This window comes from Salmo trutta, chromosome 32, assembly GCF_901001165.1.
Source record: "Salmo trutta chromosome 32, fSalTru1.1, whole genome shotgun sequence".
In the NCBI taxonomy this organism is placed as follows: Eukaryota; Metazoa; Chordata; class Actinopteri; order Salmoniformes; family Salmonidae; genus Salmo; species Salmo trutta.
The window spans coordinates 44,886,074-44,911,908 of record NC_042988.1 but is presented as its reverse complement, the minus strand read 5'-3'; the positions used below and the strand labels follow the sequence as shown (position 1 = coordinate 44,911,908).

General features: G+C 47.8%; 1 protein-coding gene across 1 annotated transcript; it reads right to left on the bottom strand.

Moving 5' to 3' along the window:
* Nucleotides 1–3,943: 3,943 nt before the first annotated feature.
* LOC115170528 (RNA binding protein fox-1 homolog 1) lies at nucleotides 3,944–15,023 on the bottom strand. Its single transcript, XM_029726743.1, has 2 exons — nucleotides 14,810–15,023; nucleotides 3,944–4,222 (listed from the first exon to the last, which is right to left on the bottom strand). Exons 1-2 carry the CDS (start codon nucleotides 14,843–14,845, stop codon nucleotides 3,944–3,946), a joined length of 315 nt encoding a protein of 104 aa, XP_029582603.1. The 5' UTR covers nucleotides 14,846–15,023.
* Nucleotides 15,024–25,835: the final 10,812 nt, after the last annotated feature.

Genomic DNA, 25,835 nt, shown 5'->3' with positions numbered 1-25,835 from the left:
ATCTCTCTTTCTCTTGCTCTCTCTCACTTTGTCTCTTTCTCTTGCTCTCTCTCACTTTGTCTCTCTCTCTCTCTCTTTCTCTCTCTGTCTCAGTCTCTCTTTCTCTTGCTCTCTCTCACTTTGTCTCTCTCTCTCTTTGTCTCTCTCTCTCTTTCTCTCTCTCTCTCTCTCTCTCTCTCTCTACTTTAACAGAGAGCAGACAGTGGAGTGGGGGATGACGTCACTCTATAAACAGGCCAGCCAGATGAGGTAATCTCTCTCTCTCTCTCTCGCGCTCTCTCTGGCCTCGTGCCTCAACATATAGACTCAGACTATAGAGCGAGCGAGAGAAAGAGAGAGGGGGGTGAGTGGGATAGAGATAGACATTAGACATTAAGTGAGAGCGAGAATGTAAGACAGAGAGAAAGAGGAGAGAGAGAGGAAAGAGAAAATAAAAAGACAGACAGACGCGGGGGGGGGGGGGGTAATGAGTGTTTGAGGGAGAAAAAGAGAGGGAGAGGTTTTCCAGATGTACAACTCATTTTCCTGCTCTGTGTCTTTCCTCTACTGGAGTTATGAGAGGTGTGATGCTACTCCCTCTCTCCTCCTCCCCTCTCTTCCTCTCCCCTCTCTCCGTCTCTCTCCCTCTCTCCTCCTCCCCTCTCTTCCTCTCCCCTCTCTCTGTCACTCTCCCTCTGCGCTCTCTCCTTCTCTCTCCCCTCTCTCCGTCTCTCTCCCTCTGCGCTCTCTCCTTCTCTCTCCCCTCTCTCCGTCTCTCTCCCCTCCTCTGACTCCGTCTCTCTCCTCCTCCCCTCTCTTCCTCTCCCCTCTCTCCGTCACTCTCCCTCTGCGCTCTCTCCTTCTCTCTTCCTCTCCCTGTCTCTCTCAAATCCTCTGACTCTGTCTCTCTCATCTCACCTTCTCCCCTCTCCCTGGCTCTCTCCCTCTGCGCTCTCTCCTTCTCTCTTCCTCTCCCCTCTCTCCGTCTCTCTCCCTCTGCGCTCTCTCCTTCTCTCTTCCCTCTCTCCGTCTCTCTCCCCTCCTCTGACTCTGTCTCTCTCCTTCTCCCCTCTCTACGTCTCTCCGTCTCTGCGCTCTCTCCTTCTCTCTTCCTCTCCCCTCTCTCCGTCTCTTTCTCTCTGCGCTCTCTCCTTCTCTCTTCCTCTCCCTGTCTCTCTCAAATCCTCTGACTCTGTCTCTCTCATCTCACCTTCTCCTCTCTCCCTGGCTCTCTTCCTCTCCCCTCTCTCCGTCTCTCTCCCTCTGCGCTCTCTCCTTCTCTCTTCCCTCTCTCCGTCTCTCTCCCCTCCTCTGACTCCGTCTCTCTCCTTCTCCCCTCTCTACGTCTCTCCGTCTCTGCGCTCTCTCCTTCTCTCTTCCTCTCCCCTCTTTCTGTCTCTCTCCCCTACTCTCTCTCTGTCTCCACTCTCTCCTTCATCACTTTTCTTCTCCTAGTTCTCTCCTTCCAAGCTAAAGGCTAATATCACACGCATTAAACAACTTTAAAAAGACAAGCAAGAAAATAAAAACTAAGCATTTTTCACAGTGCTTGGGGGAGAAAATATTTCTCATTACCATGCAAACTAATACTGGATTGTATTGCACTCTGGGTGAATGGCAATATACATATTTATGATAAAGAGAGGGACGATAAATCAAGCAAACAAATGACTACCACAGGATGTTTGTGTCTAGACAGAAGCAGTCGTATAAACAGCTTTAAAAATCTGATGAATTCTATTAATAAAACAACGAATCAGAACACAGCCTGAGACCTGCTGCGTAAAGGCCTCGGAGGACCTGATGCTTCGAGGAGAATAGTGTACACTAGGTCCAATTCTACAGCCTTGTGAAGGGTATAGTGTACACTAGGTCCAATTCTACAGCCTTGTGAAGGGTATAGTGTACACTTGGTCCAATTCTGCAGCCTTGTGAAGGGTATAGTGTACACTAGGTCCAATTCTGCAGCCTTGTGAAGGGTATAGTGTACACTAGGTCTAATTCTGCAGCTTTCTGAATGCTGTAGTGTACACTCTGTAGTGTACACACACACACACACACACACACACCTTACTATGGCCAAGACGGTCTGGTGTATATACAAGTATTATATAACAGTAATATACAACGGCAATATATAACATTAATACAGTTCATTCGGAAAGTATTCAGACCCCTTGACTTTTTCCACATTTTTGGACGTTACAGCCTTATTCTAATATGGATTAAATGAATAAAAATTACTTGAATCTACACACAATACCCCATAATGACAAAGCGAAAACAGTCAGTTAATAAGAACAAAATCTTATTTACAATGACGGCCTACACCGGCCAAACCCGGACGATGTACTACAACGTACTACTACGTTGATCATTCTTGAGATGTTTCTACAACTTGATTGGATTCCAGCTGTGGTAAATTCAATTGATTGGACATGATTTGGAAAGGCGCACACCTTCTGTATAAGGTCTGACAGTGCATGTCAGAGCAAAAACAAAGCCATGAGGTCGAAGGAATTGTCTGTAGAGCGCAGAGACAGGATTGTGTTGGGGCACAGATCTGGGGAAGGGTACCAGAAAATGTCTGCAACATTGAAGGTCCCCAAGAACACAGTTGCCTCCATCATTCTTAAAGTGAAGAAGTGTGGAACTACCAAGACTCTTCCAAGAGCTGGCCTCCCAGACAAACTGAGCAATCGGGGGAGAAGGGCCTTGTTCAGGGAGGTGACCAAGAACCCAATGGTCACTCTGACAGGGGACCAGAGTTCCTCTGTGGAGATGGGATAACCTCCCAGAAGGACAACCATTTCTGCAGCACTCCACCAATCAGGCCTTTATGGTAGAGTGGCCAGATAGAAGCCACTCCTCAGTAAAAGGCACATCACAGCCCGCTTGGTGTTTGCCAAAAGGCACCTAAAGACTCTCAGACCTCTGGTCTGATGATACCAGTATTGAACTCTTTGGTCTGAATGCCAAGTGTCATGTCTGGAGGAAACCTGGCACCATCCCTACTGTGAAGCATGGTGGTGGCAGCATCATATTGTGGGGATGTTTTTCAGCGACAGGGACTGGGAGACTAGTCAGGATTGAGGGAAAGATGAACAAAGCAAAGTATCGAGAGATCCTTGATGAAAACCTGCTCCAGAGCACTCAGGACCTCAGACTGGGACGAAGGTTCACCTTCAAACAGGACAACGACCCTAAGCACACAGCCAAGACAGCGCAGGAGTGGCTTCGGGACAAGTCTCTGAATGTCCTACAGCAAAGCAGCTGCATTTGCATAGGCTGTTTTCTAGTGATATTCATATAGATACAGCCATAACAATGAGGAAAGAAAATGTGCTCATTCGTCAGGACACTGTTGTTCAGAGGAGCTAGCCAACAAGACAGCTAACACAATCACTTCAAACTGAAGCTGGAAAGACTGCAAACTAGCTGTACTTCATTTCGTTTTACCCTTTTTCAATTTACATTTCTTTGTATGCGGTATATCCATAAAAATGATGCCAGCTGATTCATGATTTCGACTAGCTGAGAAACGCTGCCTGCCTGCAGGTCTCGTCCTGACTCCCGACACATTCATTACTATGGGACAGCTGGAGATCCAATTTGAATATTGAAGCAATGTTGTAAATGTCAGAGAGACAGACAGCAAGGTTGATATAAATCTCCGCTGTTGAAAACGAAATGTTAGTCTTAAAGAAATGTGAGATAATGTCTAGATGCTTTTTATACTGGAGATCAAGTTTATAAATTGCCTGGCTGGGCTGATGAGATAGTGGATTGCACAGTCAGATGGAAAACAGAGTAAATGGGCATTTTAACGTTATAGATTTAACCGGTGGTAACCAATCAGCATTCAGGATTAGACCCACCTGTTGTATAAAAGTGTAATATATAACAGTAATATATAACAGTAATATATAACAGTAATATACAGTATACCAGTAACAGTATATATTCAAGATGTTGTAATAAAGTAGAGATGTCTTACTGTGGCTGTGGCTGAGACGGGCTGTATGCTGGTGTCCTGTCCACTCTGTTCACTGTGGTTCTGTGAAGTGGGGTACATGTTGAGGGGGTGTTCACTGACGGGGGGCTGTCCTGTGTAGTCGGGGGGCGCAGGGTGAGGGTGAGAGGCGGTGAACTCAGCGGGCAAGCCGTTCTGAGGGGGGGCAAATTGGGCGGAGGGGTACGGCTGAGTCATGGAGTCTGGAGGGGGAGGGGCTTCCTGGTTACCCTGCAGGGGGAGAGGAGGGAGAGAGGGCGAGAGAGTTAGTACCAGACCAGATTGAACAATTAATACAAAAAATCAGCCAGTCATCCATTCAGTCAGCCAGTCAGTCAGTAGGCCAGCCAGCCAGTCAACCAACCATCCAGTCAAGTCAGTAAGTCAACCAACCATCCAGTCAAGTCAGTAAGTCAACCAGCCAGCCAGCCAGTCAACCAGCCAGTCAACCAGCCAGCCAGCCAGTCAACCATCCAGTCAAGTCAGTAAGTCAACCAACCATCCAGTCAGGTCAGTAAGTCAACCAGCCAGCCAGCCAGTCAACCAGCCAGTCAGGTCAGTAAGTCAACCAGCCAGCCAGCCAGTCAACCAGCCAGTCAACCAGCCAGCCAGCCAGTCAACCATCCAGTCAAGTCAGTAAGTCAACCAACCATCCAGTCAGGTCAGTAAGTCAACCAGCCAGCCAGCCAGTCAACCAGCCAGTCAACCAGCCAGCCAGCCAGTCAACCATCCAGTCAAGTCAGTAAGTCAACCAACCATCCAGTCAGGTCAGTAAGTCAACCAGCCAGTCAACCAGCCAGCCAGCCAGTCAACCAGCCAGCCAGCCAGTCAACCAGCCAGCCAGTAAGTCAACCAGCCAGCCAGCCAGTCAACCAGCCAGCCAGCCAGCCAGTCAACCAGCCAGCCAGCCAGTCAACCAGCCAGTCAGGTCAGTAAGTCAACCAGCCAGTCAACCAACCAACCAGCAAGTCAGACAGTCAATAACTAATTTACCAGCCAAACCATCCAGCTAACCAGTAAGTCAGTCAGGCAGCAATACAGTCAGTCAATAAGCCAGTCAGCCAACCGACCAATTAGCCAACCAGTCAGCCAGTCAGTCAACTAGTCCCATTGCAGCATGATAAACCAATAACTACTGTGGACGCTCAGACACACTCCATCCATTCATTACTACACACACACACACACACATCATGTATCAGTCTGTATCAGTCCCTCTCATCTGATTACCAGTGTTACACTCATGTCTGTTCACTAAAAATAGACTTTGATTTCATACATATAAAATGGTCTTGAGAATGTAGACATATGCCTTCCAGCACTGAGCACAAACTTGTGACGCTCGGAACAGGAGTGCGCTGCAAAGACCACTGCATTAGTTCACATTGTTCTAACCAGCTATGAGAATACTTGATGGTAACATTGCCCCAACCAGCTATGAGAGTACTTGATGGTAACATTGCCCCAACCAGCTATGAGAATACTTGATGGTAGCATTGCCCTAACCAGCTATGAGAGTACTTGATGGTAACATTGCCCTAACCAGCTATGAGAATACTTGATGGTAACATTGCCCCAACCAGCTATGAGAATACTTGATGGTAACATTGTTCTAACCAGCTATGAGAGTACTTGATGGTAACATTGTTCTAGCCAGCTATGAGAATACTTGATGGTAACATTGCCCTAACCAGCTATGAGAGTACTTGATGGTAACATTGCCCCAACCAGCTATGAGAATACTTGATGGCAACATTGCCCTAACCAGCTATGAGAGTACTTGATGGTAACATTGCCCTAACCAGCTATGAGAATACTTGATGGTAACATTGCCCTAACCAGCTATGAGAGTACTTGATGGTAACATTGCCCTAACCAGCTATGAGAATACTTGATGGTAACATTGCCCTAACCAGCTATGAGAGTACTTGATGGTAACATTGCCCCAACCAGCTATGAGAGTACTTGATGGTAACATTGCCCTAACCAGCTATGAGAATACTTGATGGTAACATTGCCCCAACCAGCTATGAGAGTACTTGATGGTAACATTGCCCCAACCAGCTATGAGAATACTTGATGGTAACATTGCCCTAACCAGCTATGAGAGTACTTGATGGTAACATTGCCCTAACCAGCTATGAGAATACTTGATGGTAACATTGCCCTAACCAGCTATGAGAGTACTTGATGGTAACATTGCCCTAACCAGCTATGAGAATACTTGATGGTAACATTGCCCTAACCAGCTATGAGAGTACTTGATGGTAACATTGCCCCAACCAGCTATGAGAGTACTTGATGGTAACATTGCCCCAACCAGCTATGAGAGTACTTGATGGTAACATTGCCCTAACCAGCTATGAGAGTACTTGATGGTAACATTGCCCCAACCAGCTATGAGAATACTTGATGGTAACATTGCCCCAACCAGCTATGAGAATACTTGATGGTAACATTGCCCTAACCAGCTATGAGAGTACTTGATGGTAACATTGCCCCAACCAGCTATGAGAATACTTGATGGTAACATTGCCCCAACCAGCTATGAGAGTACTTGATGGTAACATTGCCCCAACCAGCTATGAGAGTACTTGATGGTAACATTGCCCTAACCAGCTATGAGAGTACTTGATGGTAACATTGCCCCAACCAGCTATGAGAATACTTGATGGTAACATTGCCCCAACCAGCTATGAGAGTACTTGATGGTAACATTGCCCCAACCAGCTATGAGAGTACTTGATGGTAACATTGCCCCAACCAGCTATGAGAATACTTGATGGTAACATTGCCCTAACCAGCTATGAGAGTACTTGATGGTAACATTGCCCTAACCAGCTATGAGAATACTTGATGGTAACATTGTTCTAACCAGCTATGAGAGTACTTGATGGTAACATTGCCCCAACCAGCTATGAGAGTACTTGATGGTAACATTGTTCTAACCAGCTATGAGAATGCTTGATGGTAACATTGCCCCAACCAGCTATGAGAATACTTGATGGTAACATTGCCCCAACCAGCTATGAGAGTACTTGATGGTAACATTGCCCCAACCAGCTATGAGAATACTTGATGGTAACATTGCCCTAACCAGCTATGAGAGTACTTGATGGTAACATTGTTCTAACCAGCTATGAGAATACTTGATGGTAACATTGCCCTAGCCAGCTATGAGAATACTTGATGGTAACATTGCCCTAGCCAGCTATGAGAATACTTGATGGTAACATTACCCTAACCAGCTATGAGAATACTTGATGGTAACATTGCCCTAGCCAGCTATGAGAATAATTGATGGTAACATTGCCCTAGCCAGCTATGAGAATACTTGATGGTAACATTGCCCTAGCCAGCTATGAGAATACTTGATGGTAACATTGTTCTAACCAGCTATGAGAATACTTGATGGTAACATTGTTCTAACCAGCTATGAGAATACTTGATGGTAACATTGTTCTAACCAGCTATGAGAATACTTGATGGTAACATTGTTCTAACCAGCTATGAGAATACTTGATGGTAATAGTTGGTCGTTTTTTTACTATTTGTTGTAAGCCTTCCCCCAAACCACAGCCCTAACCTTAATAACCACTGAATTAATACCTAAACTAAACCACTCTGAATTAATACCTAAACTAAACCACTATGAATTAATACCTAAACCACTCTCAATTAATACCAAATCTGAACCACTCTGAATTAATACCTAAACTGAACCACTCTGAATTAATACCTTGTCACATAAGTTGTCATGGAGAGAAGACCAAGGCGCAGCAGGTATGTGAATACTCATATTTAATTTTAAAAAAAGTAGTAAAGTATCCACTGACAAAACAAATAACACGACAGCAACAGTTTGCAGGCTAATCAAACGCAGTGCAAAACAACTACCCACAAAACCCAGTGACAAACATACTCCTACATATATGACTCCCAATCAGGAACAACGATCCCCAGCTGTTCCTGATCAGGAGTCACAAGACCAACACAGAACATTCACACACACACACAAGACTGCCACGTCCTGACCCCAAAACTACTACAACAGCTCCATCTGCTGGTCAGGACGTGACATACCTCAACTGAACCACTCTGAATTAATACCTAAACTAAACCACTCTGAATTAATACCTAAACTAAAGCACTCTGAATTAATACCTAAACTAAACCACTCTGAATTAATACCTAAACTGAACCACTCTGAATTAATACCTAAACTGAACCACTCTCAATTAATACCAAAACTGAACCACTCTGAATTAATACCTAAACTGAACCACTAGGAATTAATACCTAAACTGAACCACTCTGAATTAATACCTAAACTGAACCACTCTGAATTAATACCTAAACTGAACCACTCTGAATTAATACCTAAACTGAACCACTCTGAATTAATACCTAAATTCCTAAGCTTTGACTTGTTTCTGTTTTAACACTGAAACCACGCAAAATTAATGAGTCAAAAATGTACGTTTATCCATAATATGTCACATTTCAAAGGGAAACTATGAGATCTTGTTGTAGTCTACAGACAGAGTGAACTGAGAGGGAAGCATCATGTAATCTACAGACAGACAGAGTGAACTGGGAGGGAAGCATCATGTAGTCTACAGACAGACAGAGTGAACTGGGAGGGAAGCATCATGTAGTCTACAGACAGACAGTGAACTGGGAGGGAAGCATCATGTAGTCTACAGACAGACAGTGAACTGGGAGGGAAGCATCATGTAGTCTACAGACAGACAGAGTGAACTGAGAGGGAAGCATCATGTAGTCTACAGACAGTGAACTGGGAGGGAAGCATCGTGTAGTCTACAGACAGACAGTGAACTGGGAGGGAAGCATCATGTAGTCTACAGACAGACAGTGAACTGGGAGGGAAGCATCATGTAGTCTACAGACAGACAGTGAACTGGGAGGGAAGCATCATGTAGTCTACAGACAGACAGAGTGAACTTGGAGGGAAGCATCATGTAGTCTACAGACAGACAGTGAACTGGGAGGGAAGTAAACATGTATTTGTATTTATTATGGATCACCATTAGTTCCTGCCAAGGCAGCAGCTGCTCTTCCTGGGGTTTATTATGGATCACCATTAGTTCCTGCCAAGGCAGCAGCTACTCTTCCTGGGGGTTTATTATGGATCCCCATTAGTTCCTTCCAAGGCAGCAGTTACTCTTCCTGGGGTTTATTATGGATCCCCATTAGTTCCTGCCAAGGCAGCAGCTACTCTTCCTGGGGTGTATTATGGATACCCATTAGTTCCTGCCAAGGCAGCAGCTACTCTTCCTGGGGTTTATTATGGATCCCCATTAGTTCCTGCCAAGGCAGCAGCTACTCTTCCTGGGGTTTATTATGGATCCCCATTAGTTCCTGCCAAGGCAGCAGCTACTCTTCCTGGGGTTTATTATGGATCACCATTAGTTCCTGCCAAGGCAGCAGCTACTCTTCCTGGGGTTTATTATGGATCCCCATTAGTTCCTGCCAAGGCAGCAGCTACTCGTCCTGGGGTTTATTATGGATCCCCATTAGTTACTGCCAAGGCAGCAGCTACTCTTCCTGGGGTTTATTATGGATCCCCATTAGTTCCTGCCAAGGCAGCAGCTACTCTTCCTGGGGTTTATTATGGATCCACATTAGTTCCTGCCAAGGCAGCAGCTACTCTTCCTGGGGTTTATTATGGATCCCCATTAGTTCCTGCCAAGGCAGCAGCTACTCTTCCTGTGGTTTATTATGGATCACCATTAGTTCCTGCCAAGGCAGCAGCTACTCTTCCTGTGGTTTATTATGGATCACCATTAGTTCCTGCCAAGGCAGCAGCTACTCTTCCTGGGGTTTATTATGGATCCCCATTAGTTCCTGCCAAGGCAGCAGCTACTCTTCCTGGGGTTTATTATGGATCCCCATTAGTTCCTGCCAAGGCAGCAGCTACTCTTCCTGGGGTTTATTATGGATCCCCATTAGTTCCTGCCAAGGCAGCAGCTACTCTTCCTGGGGTTTATTATGGATCCCCATTAGTTCCTGCCAAGGCAGCAGCTACTCTTGCTGGGGTTTATTATGGATCACCATTAGTTCCTGCCAAGGCAGCAGCTACTCTTCCTGGGGTTTATTATGGATCCCCATTAGTTCCTGCCAAGGCAGCAGCTACTCTTCCTGGGGTTTATTATGGATCCACATTAGTTCCTGCCAAGGCAGCAGCTACTCTTCCTGTGGTTTATTATGGATCCCCATTAGTTCCTGCCAAGGCAGCAGCTACTCTTCCTGGGGTTTATTATGGATCCCCATTAGTTCCTGCCAAGGCAGCGGCTACTCTTCCTGGGGTTTATTATGGATTACATTTACATTACATTTAAGTCATTTAGCAGATGCTCTTATCCAGAGCGACTTACAAATACCTAAACTGAACCACTCTGATGGATCACCATTAGTTCCTGCCAAGGCAGCAGCTACCCTTCCTGGGGTTTATTATGGATCACCATTAGTTCCTGCCAAAGCAGCAGCTACTCGTCCTGGGGTTTATTATGGATCCCCATTAGTTCCTGCCAAGGCAGCAGCTACTCTTCCTGGGGTTTATTATGGATCCCCATTAGTTCCTGCCAAGGCAGCAGCTACTCTTCCTGGGGTCCAAGCACACAAAACCACCCACATTACATATATAACAACAGATAAAACAGTGAACTATGTTTGTACTGAATGAGCTATCGATAAAACAGTACATCATATAACATCCCTACACCACCACATATCCACAACATGTTCAATACCACCATACAACAATATCACAATGTGTGTGTATGTGTGTCTGTACCTTTTGTGTGTGTCTCTTCACAGTCCCCACTGTTCCATAAGGTGTATTTTCACCTGCTTTTTAAATCTGAATCTACTGCTGGCATCAGTTACCTGATGTGGAATAGCGTTCCATGTTGTCATGGCACTATGTAATGCTGTGCGCCTCCCATAGTCTGTTCTGGACTTGGGGACTGTGAAGAGACCTCTGGTGGCATGTAGCCTACAGACAGACAGTGAACTGGGAGGGAAGGGAAGGAAAACGTTAACAGAAAGAACACACAAGGTTTCCCATTATCCAGGAGTGGTTAGTTTGAAACACCCACAGCTTTTCTGCCAGCCAACTGAAAACCAGTTGACTGTTGAACTACGCATATACACTGCACATATGTGAAGACCCGTGTGGGTCACTTCCTTAGAGGCTCTATATCTCAGCCATGCATTGGCCAGACTAGCTGACCTAGTAAATATATATATATATATATATATATATATATATATATATATATAGAGAGAGAGAGAGAGAGAGAGAGAGAGAGAGAGAGAGAGAGAGAGAGAGAGAGAGAGAGAGAGAGAGAGAGAGAGAGAGACAGACAGACAGAGAGAGCGAGACAGACAGAGAGAGAGAGAGAGAGAGAGAGAGAGAGAGAGAGAGAGAGAAAGAGAGTGGGGCATGGCAGACAGTCAGACTTAGCTAAACGCTCTGGTGTGCATCTAATGAGAACCACATTTGGAGGCCTGAAATATGCTTTACGTGGCAGTGAGCTGGAGAAATCACACACACACACACACACACACACACACACACACACACACACACACACACACACACACACACACACAGAGAGAGAGAGAGAGAGAATATCTCTTTACCCAGTTGAAGGGAAAACATTTAAGTATTTAAATACAAAAGTGTCCTTTTCCCTCCCTCCCTCCCTCCCTCCCTCCCAGAGGTCTGGAGGTTAATAAAGCATGTTTCTTTCCATCCATTCATTACCCTGATGGATATCAGACCTGACCTTGAGTGTGTTTGTGTGTGTTTTTATTGTGTGTAAGTGCATGTGTGTGTGTGCTTTATAATCTGAAGTGCAAGGGATGCCTTAAAAGTGAAAGCTCACTTTCTCTGTGACCAACAGCAGTCAGATGTTATATCTTTCTCTGTGACCAACAGCAGTCAGATGTTATATCTTTCTCTGTGACCAACAGCAGTCAGATGTTATATCTTTCTCTGTGACCAACAGCAGTCAGATGTTATATCTTTCTCTATGAGACTTACACAAGACAAGACATGCACTACATCTCAAATGACATCCCTCTTCACAATATGTTTTCCTATTTTGTTTACAGTGAGCTATTTTGACCTGAGCCATGACGAGCCATGTAGTGGCAGAATACAGGACAGTAGCGAAGGATGTCATTTGAGACGGAGGCTCAGTCTACAGTAGTGAAGGATGTCATTAGAGATGGAGGTTCAGTAGTCTACAGTAGTGAAGGATGTCATTTGAGACGGAGGCTCAGTCTACAGTAGTGAAGGATGTCATTTAAGATGGAGGTTCAGTCTGCAGTAGTGAAGGATGTCATTTGAGACGGAGGCTCAGTCTACAGTAGTGAAGGATGTCATTTGAGACGGACGTTCAGTCTACAGTAGTGAAGGATGTCATTAGAGATGGAGGTTCAGTCTACAGTAGTGAAGGATGTCATTTGAGATGGAGGTTCAGTCTACAGTAGTGAAGGATGTCATTAGAGATGGAGGTTCAGTCTACAGTAGTGAAGGATGTCATTAGAGATGGAGGTTCAGTCTACAGTAGTGAAGGATGTCATTAGAGATGGAGGTTCAGTCTACAGTAGTGAAGGATGTCATTAGAGATGGAGGTTCAGTCTACAGTAGTGAAGGGTGTCATTAGAGATGGAGGTTCAGTCTACAGTAGTGAAGGATGTCATTAGAGATGGAGGTTCAGTCTACAGTAGTGAAGGATGCCATTAGAGATGGAGGTTCAGTCTACAGTAGTGAAGGATGTCATTAAAGATGGAGGTTCAGTCTACAGTAGTGAAGGATGTCATTAGAGATGGAGGTTCAGTCTACAGTAGTGAAGGGTGTCATTAGAGATGGAGGTTCAGTCTACAGTAGTGAAGGATGTCATTAGAGATGGAGGTTCAGTCTACAGTAGTGAAGGATGTCATTAGAGATGGAGGTTCAGTCTACAGTAGTGAAGGATGTCATTAGAGATGGAGGTTCAGTCTACAGTAGTGAAGGGTGTCATTAGAGATGGAGGTTCAGTCTACAGTAGTGAAGGATGTCATTAGAGATGGAGGTTCAGTCTACAGTAGTGAAGGATGCCATTAAAGATGGAGGTTCAGTCTACAGTAGTGAAGGATGTCATTAGAGATGGAGGTTCAGTCTACAGTAGTGAAGGATGCCATTTGAAACAGAGGCTCAGCAGTCAAGGACCTACTAATGTTGTCATTAAGAACAGAACACTAAATATCAGAATCTGCAGTCACTCTCTCTCTCTCTCTCTCTCTCTCGCGCTCTCTCTCCCGCTGTGTTTCCCCCTCTCTCTCTCTCTCGCTCTTTCCCTCTCTCTCTCTTGCTCTCTCTCCCGCTGTGTATCTCTCTCTCTCTCTCTCTCTCTCGCTCTCTCTCCCGCTGTGTTTCCCTCTCTCTCTCTCTCTCGCTCTTTCTCTCTCTCCCTCTTGCTCTCTCTCCCGCTGTGTATCTCTCTCTCTCTCTCCCGCTGTGTGTATCTCCCTCTCTCTCGATCCCTCTCTCTTTCCTTCTCTCTATCTCTCTCTCTCTCCCTCCCTCTCTCTCTCTCTCTCTAGACAGTGCCCAGTAGTAACAGAGAGTAAAGTAAAGACTGACTACATTCATCTAAAGACAACACACACACACACATGCTGAACCACATCCCTAGCATAGACCAGAGACACACTGAGACAGAGAGGAGAGAGATAGATAGAGAGGGAGAGAGGAGAAGGAGAGGAAGAGAGAGGGAGAAAGAGACAGAGAAGGAGAGGGAGATAAAATGAGAAGGAGAGGGAGAGAGAAGGAGAGATAGACAGAACAGGAGAAGGAGAGAAGTAAAGAGAGAGAAAGCGGGGGAGAACAGCTCCTGAATAATGATGTCTGTAAAACAGTTGCTGACGGGCTGCCTCTTAGTTTATGACTGACACACACACACCACTTCACAGCAAGTTCACACACACACACACACACACACACACACACACACACACACACACACACACACACACACACACACACACACACACACACACACACACACACACCACTTCACAGCAAGTTCACACACACACACACACACACACACACACACACACACCATTTCACAGCAAGTTCACACACACACACACACACACACACACCACTTCACGGCAAGTTCACACTCACACACACACACCACTTCACATCAAGTTCACACTCACATACACACACACACACACACACACACACACACACACACACACACACACACACACACACACACACACACACACACACCAATTCACAGCAAGTTCACACTCACACACACCAATTCACAGCAAGTTCACACTCACACACACCAATTTACAGCAAGTTCACACACACTCACACACACAAACAAACACACACACACACCACTTCAAAGCAAGTTCACACACACACACACACACACACACGCACACGCACATGCACACGCACACACACACCACTTCAAAGCAAGTTCACACTCACACACACCATTTCACAGCACACTCAGACACATCCACACACACACACAGACACATACCACTTTACAGCACACACACGAACACACACACACACACACACGAACACACACACACACACACACACACACACACACACACACACACACACACACACACACACACACACACACACACACACACACACCCTGCACCCGCTCTACTCTGCAGTTGCAGCACAAAAGAGAGTGGAAATAGAGAGAAAATAGAGGACTTCGCTGGCTAAGCAAAAGAAGAAGAAGGAGAAGAAAATACCTGCTCCACCATCTTGCCTTCCTCTTTCTCCTCCATAAACACATCCAGCTGCTTTCCCTCCTTCCCTCCCTTCTTCCTCCCTTCTTCCTCCTGCCTCCAGCATCTGCCTGCCCACAGCTAGCATCAATTATGGATGGGGCGTGGGTTCCCCGTGTGTGGGTGTGTTCAGTGTGTGCGTGTGTGTGTGTTCAGTGTATGTGTGTGTGTGTGAGTGGGAGGGAGAGGAGTGAAGGGAGGGGTGTTATAGAAAGTGGAGGAGGCTAAGACGACTGAAAGGGGTGTTCCAAAATGTTCTCTCTCCCTTTCTATGTGTCTCTCTTTCTCCCTTTCTCCCTTTCTCCTTGTCTCTCTTTCTCTCTCCATTTCTTCTTGTCTCTCTTTCACTCTCTCTTTCAATCTTTCTAATTTGTCTGTTCTGTCCATGCATTCTTTGATATTCTTTGTTTCTAACAATAGAAATTCCTCTGCAGCATATATTTCATATACCACCCAGTACTGTCTGAAGCTATGCAGCTAGACATGTTTAGTAGAGGATCAGCAGCTATATGAGAGACTGGTCTCTCTACAGGTCTGGGTCAGGGTTAGACAGAGACTGGTCTCTCTACAGGTCTGGGTCAGGGTTAGACAGAGACTGGTCTCTCTCCAGGTTTGAATCAGAGTTAGACAGACTGGTCTCTCTCCAGGTCTGAATCAGGGTTAGACAGAGACTGGTCTCTCTCCAGGTCTGAATCAGGGTTAGACAGACTGGTCTCTCTCCAGGTCTGAATCAGGGTTAGACAGACTGGTCTCTCTCCAGGTCTGAATCAGGGTTAGACAGACTGGTCTCTCTCCAGGTCTGAATCAGGGTTAGACAGAGACTGGTCTCTCTCCAGGTCTGAATCAGGGTTAGACAGACTGGTCTCTTTCCAGGTCTGAATCAGGGTTAGAGAGAGACTGGTCTCTCTCCAGGTCTGAATCAGGGTTAGACAGACTGGTCTCTCTCCAGGTCTGAATCAGGGTTAGACAGAGACTGGTCTCTCTCCAGGTCTGGGTCAGGGTTAGAGAGAGACTGGTCTCTCTCCAGGTCTGAATCAGGGTTAGACAGACTGGTCTCTCTCCAGGTCTGAATCAGGGTTAGACAGACTGGTCTCTCTCCAGGTCTGAATCAGGGTTAGACAGACTGGTCTCTCTCCAGGTCTGAATCAGGGTTAAATGGAGACTGGTCTCTCTACAGGTCTGGGTCAGGGTTAGACAGAGACTGGTCTCTCTCCAGGTCTGAATCAGAGTTAGACAGACTGGTCTCTCTCCAGGTCTGAATCAGGGTTAGACAGACTGGTCTCTCTCCAGGTCTGAATCAGGGTTAGACAGACTGGTCTCTCTCCAGGTCTGAATCAGGGTTAGACAGACTGGTCTCTCTCCAGGTCTGAATCAGGGTTAAATGGAGACTGGTCTCTCTACAGGTCTGGGTCAGGGTTAGACAGAGACTGGTCTCTCTCCAGGTCTGAATCAGGGTTAGACAGAGACTGGTCTCTCTCCAGGTCTGAATCAGGGTTAGACAGAGACTGGTCTCTCTCCAGGTCTGGGTCAGGGTTAGACAGACTGGTCTCTCTACAGGTCTGGGTCAGGGTTAGAAAGAGACTGGTCTCTCTCCAGGTCTGAATCAGGGTTAGACAGACTGGTCTCTCTCCAGGTCTGAATCAGGGTTAGACAGACTGGTCTCTCTCCAGGTCTGAATCAGGGTTAGACAGACTGGTCTCTCTCCAGGTCTGAATCAGGGTTAAATGGAGACTGGTCTCTCTACAGGTCTGGGTCAGGGTTAGACAGAGACTGGTCTCTCTCCAGGTCTGAATCAGAGTTAGACAGACTGGTCTCTCTCCAGGTCTGAATCAGGGTTAGACAGAGACTGGTCTCTCTCCAGGTCTGAATCAGGGTTAGACAGAGACTGGTCTCTCTCCAGGTCTGGGTCAGGGTTAGACAGACTGGTCTCTCTACAGGTCTGGGTCAGGGTTAGACAGAGACTGGTCTCTCTACAGGTCTGGGTCAGGGTTAGACAGAGACTGGTCTCTCTCCAGGTCTGAATCAGGGTTAGACAGACTGGTCTCTCTCCAGGTCTGAATCAGGGTTAGACAGACTGGTCTCTCTCCAGGTCTGAATCAGGGTTAGACAGACTGGTCTCTCTCCAGGTCTGAATCAGGGTTAGACAGGCTGGTCCCTCTCCAGGTCTGAATCAGGGTTAGACAGAGACTGGTCTCTCTACAGGTCTGAATCAGGGTTAGACAGACTGGTCTCTCTCCAGGTCTGAATCAGGGTTAGACAGACTGGTCTCTCTCCAGGTCTGAATCAGGGTTAGACAGACTGGTCTCTCTCCAGGTCTGAATCAGGGTTAGACAGACTGGTATCTCTCCAGGTCTGAATCAGGGTTAGACAGACTGGTCTCTCTCCAGGTCTGAATCAGGGTTAGACAGAGACTGGTCTCTCTCCAGGTCTGAATCAGGGTTAGACAGACTGGTCTCTCTCCAGGTCTGAATCAGGGTTAGACAGACTGGTCTCTCTCCAGGTCTGAATCAGGGTTAGACAGAGACTGGTCTCTCTACAGGTCTGGGTCAGGGTTAGACAGAGACTGGTCTCTCTCCAGGTCTGAATCAGGGTTAGACAGACTGGTCTCTCTCCAGGTCTGAATCAGGGTTAGACAGAGACTGGTCTCTCTCCAGGTCCGGATAATTGATCCCCCAATACTGTTGACTGGGGCTAACGGTATGTGCTGAAGGGTGATGGAGGGAGGGGTGAGGAGGGAGGGGTGAGGCATTGACACAAAGAGCACACACAAATATAAACACACAGACTTTGGAAGTCTGAAATCAACTCTCTCCATCTCCACATAAACACATTAATAATGTAAAAGCCTTTCTTGCATTTCGCTTCAACAAGAACACACACCTCCATAAGTTACCCAGAGACTAGAACACACACCTCCATAAGTTACCCAGAGACTAGAACACACACCTCCATAAGTTACCCAGAGACTAGAACACACACCTCCATAAGTTACCCAGAGACTAGAACACACACCTCCATAAGTTACCCAGAGACTAGAACACACACTCCAGAAGTTACCCAGAGACTAGAACACACACCTCCATAAGTTACCCAGAGACTAGAACACACACCTCCATAAGTTACCCAGAGACTAGAACACACACCTCCATAAGTTACCCAGAGACTAGAACACACACCTCCATAAGTTACCCAGAGACTAGAACACACACCTCCATAAGTTACCCAGAGACTAGAACACACACCTCCATAAGTTACCCAGAGACTAGAACACACACCTCCATAAGTTACCCAGAGACTAGAACACACACCTCCATAAGTTACCCAGAGACTAGAACACACACCTCCATAAGTTACCCAGAGACTAGAACACACACCTCCATAAGTTACCCAGAGACTAGAACACACACCTCCATAAGTTACCCAGAGACTAGAACACACACCTCCATAAGTTACCCAGAGACTAGAACACACACCTCCATAAGTTACCCAGAGACTAGAACACACACCTCCATAAGTTACCCAGAGACTAGAACACACACCTCCATAAGTTACCCAGAGACTAGAACACACACCTCCATAAGTTACCCAGAGACTAGAACACACACCTCCATAAGTTACCCAGAGACTAGAACACACACCTCCATAAGTTACCCAGAGACTAGAACACACACCTCCATAAGTTACCCAGAGGACTAGAACACACACCTCCATAAGTTACCCAGAGACTAGAACACACACCTCCATAAGTTACCCAGAGACTAGAACACACACCTCCATAAGTTACCCAGAGACTAGAACACACACCTCCATAAGTTACCCAGAGACACGGTGGGCTGGTAAGGTTTTAAACAGTTATGTGGCAACCACTAAATGACATGCTATAAGAAGCAGGTAGAGACAGAGAGAGAGAGACCATTTGTTAACCATTTGTACATATACATTTAACCATTTGTACATTGTTACAACATTGAATTAAATACATAATGTGACATTTGTAATGTCTTTATTCTTTTGGAACTTCTGTGAGTGTAATGTTTACTGTTCATTTTTATTGTTTATTTCACTTTTGTATATTATCTACCTCACTTGCTTTGGCAATGTTAACATATGTTTCCCATGCCAATAAAGCCCCTTGAATTGAATTGAATTGAGAGAGAGAGAGGGAGAAATAAGGAGAGAGAGTGTGTAAGGGTCCTGTGTGTAGCTGGTGTAGAGAGTCAGGCGCAGGACAGCAAATATGAGTAATCAACGTATTTTTACTCAAAATGACAAATGTACAAAGTAACATCACGAGCACACCATAACGGACCGAAAATACAATAAACAATCACTCACAAACAAACATGGGGATCAGAGGGTTAAATAATAAACACATAATTGGGTGAGTGAAACCAGGTGTGCAAGACTAAGACAAAACAAATGGAAAATGAAAAGTGTATCGACGGTGGCTAGAAGGCCGGTGATGTCAACCGCCGAACGCCACCCGAACAAGGAGAGGGACCGACTTTGGCGGAAGTTGTGACAGTACCCCCCCCCCCTTGACACGCGGCTCCAGCAGCACCCCGACACCGACCTCGGGGACGACCCGGAGGACGAGGCGCAGGGCGATCCGGATGGAGATGGTGGAACTCCCGCAGCAACAAAGGGTCCAAAACGTCCTCCACCGGCACCCAGCGTCTCTCCACCAGACCGTACCCCTCCCACTCCAAGAGGTACTGAAGGCCCCTGGCCCAAGTCCAGGATGGCTCGAACAGCATATGCCGGGGCCCCCTCGATGTCCAGAGGGGGTGTAGGAACCTCCCGCACCTCAGACTCCTGGAGTGGACCAGCCACCACCGGCCTGAGGAGAGACACATGGAACGAGGGATTTATACGGTAATCTGGGGGAAGCTGTAACTTGTAGCATACCTCGTTCAGTCTCCTCAGGACTTTGAATGGCCCCACAAACCGCGGACCCAGCTTCCGGCAGGGCAGGCGGAGGGGCAGGTTTCGGGTCGAGAACCAGACCCAGTCCCCTGGTGCAAACACCGGGGCCTCGCTGCGGTGGCGGTCGGCGCTCGCCTTTTGCCGCCTCACGGCCCGTTGTAGGTGCACATGGGCGGTGTCCCAGGTCTCCTCCGAGCGCTTAAACCATTCGTCCACCGCAGGAGCTTTGATCTGGCTCTGATGCCACAGTGCCAGAACCAGCTGATACCCCAGTACGCACTGGAAAGGAGAGAGGTTAATGGAGGAGCGGCGGAGTGAGTTTTGGGCCATCTCTGCCCAGGGGATGAACGCCGCCCACTCCCCCGGCCGGTCCTGGCAGTATGATCGCAGAAACCTACCCACATCCTGGTTTACTCTCTCCACCTGCCCGTTCCTTTCGGGGTGAAAGCCTGAGGTGAGGCAGACCGAGACCCCCAGACGTTCCATGAACGCTCTCCAGACCTTGGACGTGAACTGGGGACCCCGATCAGAAACTATGTCTTCAGGCACCCCGTAGTGCCGGAAGACGTGTGTAAACAGGGCCTCCGCAGTCTGTAGGGCCATAGGGAGACCGGGCAAACGGAGGAGACGGCAGGACTTAGAAAACCGATCCACAACGAACAGGATCGTGGTGTTGCCCTGTGAGAGAAAAAGATCCGTCAGGAAGTCCACCAACAGGTGCAACCGCGGCCGTTGTGGAACGGGTAGGGGTTGTAACTTCCCTCTGGGCAGGTGCCTGGGAGCCTTGCACTGGGCACACACCGAGCAGGAGGAAACATAAACCTTCACGTCCTTGGCCAAGGTGGACCACCAGTACTTCCCACTAAGGCAGAACACCGTCCGACCGATGCCAGGGTGACCAGAGGAGGGTGACGTGTGGGCCCAATAGATAAACCTGTCGCAGACAGCAGACGGAACGTACAGGCACGCAGCTGGACACTGGAGAGAAGTGAGATCTGTGCGTAACGCCCGCTCGATGTCCGCGTCCAGCTCCCACACCACCGGTGCCATCAGGCAAGAGGCTGGAAGTATGGGAGTACGATCCATGGACCGCTCCTCTGTGTCATACATCCAGGACAGTGCATCGGCCTTAGCGTTCTGGGAACCTGGTCTGTAGGATAGAGTGAAAACAAAACGTGTAAAAAACATGGCCCACCTCGCCTGGCGAGGGTTCAGTCTCCTCGCCGCCCGGATATACTCCAGATTGCGGTGGTCAGTCCAGATGAGAAAATGGTGTTTAGCCCCCTCAAGCCAATGTCTCCACGCCTTCAGAGGCTTGACAACAGCCAACAGCTCCTGGTCCCCCACATCATAGTTTCGCTCCACCGGACTGAGCTTCTTCGAAAAGAAATCACAGGGGCGGAGCTTTGGTGGTGTGCCCAAGCGCTGAGAGAGCACGGCTCCAATCCCAGCCTCGGACGCGTCCACCTCCACTATAAATGCCAAAGAGGGATCCGGATGAACCAGCACGGGAGCCGAGGTAAACAGAGCCCTCAGATGACCAAAAGCCCTGTCGGCCTCAGCCGACCACTGCAAACGTACCGGTCCCCCCTTCAGCAGTGAGGTAAGGGGAGCTGCTACCTGACCAAAACCCCGGATAAACCTCCGGTAGTAGTTGGCAAACCCTAGAAACCGCTGCACTTCCTTTACCGTGGTGGGAGCCGGCCAATTACACACGGCTGAAATGCGGTCACTCTCCATCTCCACCCCTGAAGTGGAAATGCGGTACCCTAGGAAGGAGACGGACTGTTGGAAGAACAGACATTTCTCAGCCTTGACGTACATGTCATGCTCCAACAGTTGACCAAGCACCCTGCGCACCAGGGACACATGCTCGGCGCGTGTAGCAGAGTATGTCAGAATGTCGTCGATATACACCACTACACCCTGCCCGTGCAGGTACCGGAAATCTCATCAACAAAGGCCTGGAAGACTGATGGAGCATTCATCAACCCGTACGGCATGACAAGGTTCTCATAGTGCCCAGAGGTGGTACTAAATGCCGTCTTCTACTCGTCCCCCTCCCGGATACGCACCAGGTTGTAAGCGCTCCTGAGATCCAATTTTGTGAAGAAGCGCGCCCGTGTATTGACTCGATCGCATTGGCGATGAGAAGCAGCGGGTAGCTATACCTCACTGTGATCTGATTGATCCCTCGATAGTCAATACATGGGCGCAGACCCCATCCTTCTTCTTCACAAAAAATAAACTCGAGGAGGCAGGTGAAGTGGAGGGCCAAATGTATCCCTGCCCCAGGGATTCGGAGACATATGTTTCCATAGCCGCCGTCTCCTCCTGTGACAGAGGATACACGTGACTCCTGGGAAGTGCTGTGTCTACCAGGAGATTTATCGCAGAATCCCCCCGTCAATGGGGTGGTAATTTAGTTGCCCTCCTCTTACAGAAGGCGAGAGCCAATTAGGCATATTCTGAGGGGATGCACACGGTGGAGACCTGGTCTGGACTTTCCACCGTAGTCGCACCGATGGAAACCCCCACACACCTCCCTGAGCACTCTCATGACCACCCCTTGAGAGCCCTCTGTTGCCACGAAATAGTGGGGGTAGGCCCCCAAACGCAGGAGAATCAATAAGGAAGAGACTGATTCTCTCCTTGTGACCCTCCTGCGTAACCATGTCAAGTGGAGCGGTGGCCTCCTAATCAGCCCTGACCCTAATGGTCGATTATCTAGGGTGTGCACAGGGAAAGGCATATTCAAGGGAACAAGGTGAATCCATAAACTATGAGCAAATGAACGGTCCAAAAAATTCCCAGCTGCACCTGAATCTACTAGCACCTTATGCTGGGAATGCGGGAAAACTCAGGAAATGAAATAAACACATACATGTGAGCAACAGGGGGCTCTGGGTGAGCCTGGTGTCGACTCACCTGGGGTGACACGATAGTGCCCTGCCTGCTGCCTCGACTCCCTGAGGAACCCCCCCAGCACCGACCAGCAGTGTGCCCTCTGCGGCCACAGATGGTGCAGGGAATGGCCCCTCCTCTGGTCGCCCTAAGTGCAGCACCTCCCAGCTCCATGGGCGTTGGAGCGGAGGTGCTGGGGGATGGAACTGACAGGTCCCGATCTGGACGTCCGTGGGCAGTTAGCAGGTTGTCCAGCCAGATAGACATGTCCAGCAGCTGGTCCAATGTGAGGGTGATGTCTCGGCAGGCCAACTCCCGACTGACGTCCTCGCGCAGACTGCACCTGTAGTGATCGATCAGGGTCCTGTTGATCCATCCCGCGCTGGCGGCCAGGGTCCGGAAGTCCAAGACGAAATCCTGCGCGCTCCTCGTCCCCTGCCTCAGGTGGAACAGACGTTCACCCGCCGCTCGACCCTCAGGCGGGTGGTCGATCACTGCCCGAAAGCGGCGGGTGAACTCTGCGTAATGGTCCAACGCCGCGTTTCCCTCACTCCATACGGCGTTGGCCCACTCCAGGGCTTTGCCTGAGAGGCAGGAGATGAGGGCGGACACGCTCTCACGCCCCGAAGGAGCCGGGTGGACGGAACTCCAGCTTTAGTAGAAACCCCTGGCATCCGGCAGCCGTCCCATCATACTCCCTCGGGAGCGCGAGTCGAATCCCGCTGGGACCAGGTGGAAGAGGGGTGGACAGTGGGACCTGTTGTAGTGGGGCTGGTGGAGGCGCTGGAAAACAACCTCCTCTCTCCCAACGATCCATCGTCTACAGCACGCAATCCATGGCTGTGCCCAGACGTTGCAACATGGTCGCGTGCTGCTGGACGCGCTCCTCTACCGCCACAGGGAGGGCGTCTGCTCCTGCTGACTCCATTTGGTGGTGAGTGATTCTGTAAGGGTCCTGTGTGTAGCTGGTGTAGAGAGTCAGACACAGGACAGCAAATATGAGTAATCAATGTATTTTTACTCAAAATGACAAATGTACAAAGTAACATCACGAGCACACCATAACGGACCGAAAATACAATAAACAATCACTCACAAACAAACATGGGGAACAGAGGGTTAAATAATAAACAGGTAATTGGGTGAGTGAAACCAGGTGTGCAAGACTAAGACAAATCCAACGGAAAATGAAAAGTGTATTGGCGGTGGCTAGAAGGCCGGTGACGTCAACCGCCGAACGCCGCCCGAACAAGGAGAGGGACCGACTTCGGCGGAAGTCGTAACAGAGGGACAGAGAGGGAGAGAGAGAGAGGGAGAGAGAAAGGTAGGAAGAGGCAAACCTGGGCCCTGACAATAAGTCTCAGTAAGGCAAAAATAATGGTGTTCCAAAAAAGGTCCAGTCGCCAGGACCACAAATACAAAATCCATCTAGACACCGTTGCCCTTGAGCACACAAAAAACTATACATACCTCTGCCTAAACATCAGCGCCACAGGTAACTTCCACAAAGCTGTGAACGATCTGAGAGACAACGCAAGAAGGGCATTCTGTGCCATCAAAAGGAACATACAATTCAACATACCAATTAGGATCTGGCTAAAAATACTTGCATCAGTTGTAGAACCCATTGCCCTTTATGGTTGTGAGGTCTGGGGTCCGCTCACCAACCAAGAATTCACAAAATGGGACAAATACCAAATTGAGACTCTGCATGCAGAATTCTGCAAAAATATCCCCCATGTACAACGTAGAACACCAAATAATGCATGCAGAGCAGAATTAGGGCGATACCCGCTAATTATCAAAATCCAGAAAAGAGCAGTTAAATTCTACAGCCACCTAAAAGGAAGAGATTCCCAAACATTCCATAACAAAGCCATCACCTACAGAGAGATGAACCTGGAGAAGATATCCCCTAAGCAAGCTGGTCCTGGGGCTCTGTTCACAAACACAAACACACCCCACAGAGCCCCAGGACAGCAATACAATTAGACCCAACCAAATCATGAAAAAACAAAAATAATAATTACTTGACATATTGGAAAGAATTTACAAAAAAACTGAGCAAACTAGAATGCTATTTGGCCCTAAACAGAGAGTACACAGTGGCAGAATACCTGACTGACCCAAACTTAAGGAAAGCTTTGACTATGTACAGACTCAGTGAGCGTAGCCTTGCTATTGAGAAAGGCCGCCGTAGGCAGACCTGGCTCTCAAGAGAAGACAGGCTATGTGCACACTGCCCACAAAATGAGGTGGAAACTGAGCTGCACTTCCTAACCTCCTGCCAAATGTATGACCATATTTGAGACACATATTTCCCTCAGATTACACAGATCCATAAAGAATTCGAAAACAAACCCGATTTTGATAAACTCCCTTATCTACTGGGTGAAATACCACAGTGTTCCATCACAGCAGCAAGATTTGTGACCTGTTGCAACAAGAAAATGTCAACCAGTGAAGAACAAACACCATTGTAAATACAACCCATATTTATGTTTATTTATTTCCACTTTAACTATACGCACATCATTACAACACTGTATATAGACATAATATGACATTTGACATGCCTTTTGTGAGTGTAATTTTTACTGTACATTTTTTATTGTTCGTTTTTTGTCTCACTTTTGTTTATTAATAATAATAATAACAATGTTTCCCATTGTCACGAATCCCACCGAAGGCGGTTCCCCTTCCTGCTCGGCGGTCGTCGTCACCGGTCTACTAGCGGCCACCAATCCCTTTTTCCCTTTTCGGTTGGTTGGGTCTGATTGTTTTTACCTGTTCCTTGTTGGGGTTTGATTAGGAGCTATTTAAGCTGGAGATGCCCGCTTGCTGTTGTGCGGGCTTGTTTCTCCTGTGTAGTGTTGGTGGATGTGTTTATTTGCTTTTACGCAGTACTGTAGTGGGTCCTGTTTTGGCCCGGTCTGGGTTTTGTGCCTAGTGTATTTGGCGTGACCGTATTCAGTCCTGTATTAAATTGCATTCGTCCTACCCTCTGCTCTTTGCGCCTGATTCCTGCACCCACGCGTTACACCCATGCCAATGAAGCCCCTTAAATTAAAATGAATTGAATAGAGAGAGAGAGAGAGAGAGAGAGAGAGAGAGAGAGTGTGTGTGTATCATGACAGATGTCACTGAATGAACACACACA

Excerpts from the sequence above, each read along its gene's own strand:
- LOC115170528 (XM_029726743.1), bottom strand. The coding sequence starts at position 14,845 with ATGGAGGAGAAAGAGGAAGGCAAGATGGTGGAGCAG. Across the intron at positions 4,223-14,809 it reads AAGGCAAGATGGTGGAGCAG|GGTAACCAGGAAGCCCCTCC; the intron begins GTATTTTCTTCT and ends CTCCCCCTGCAG.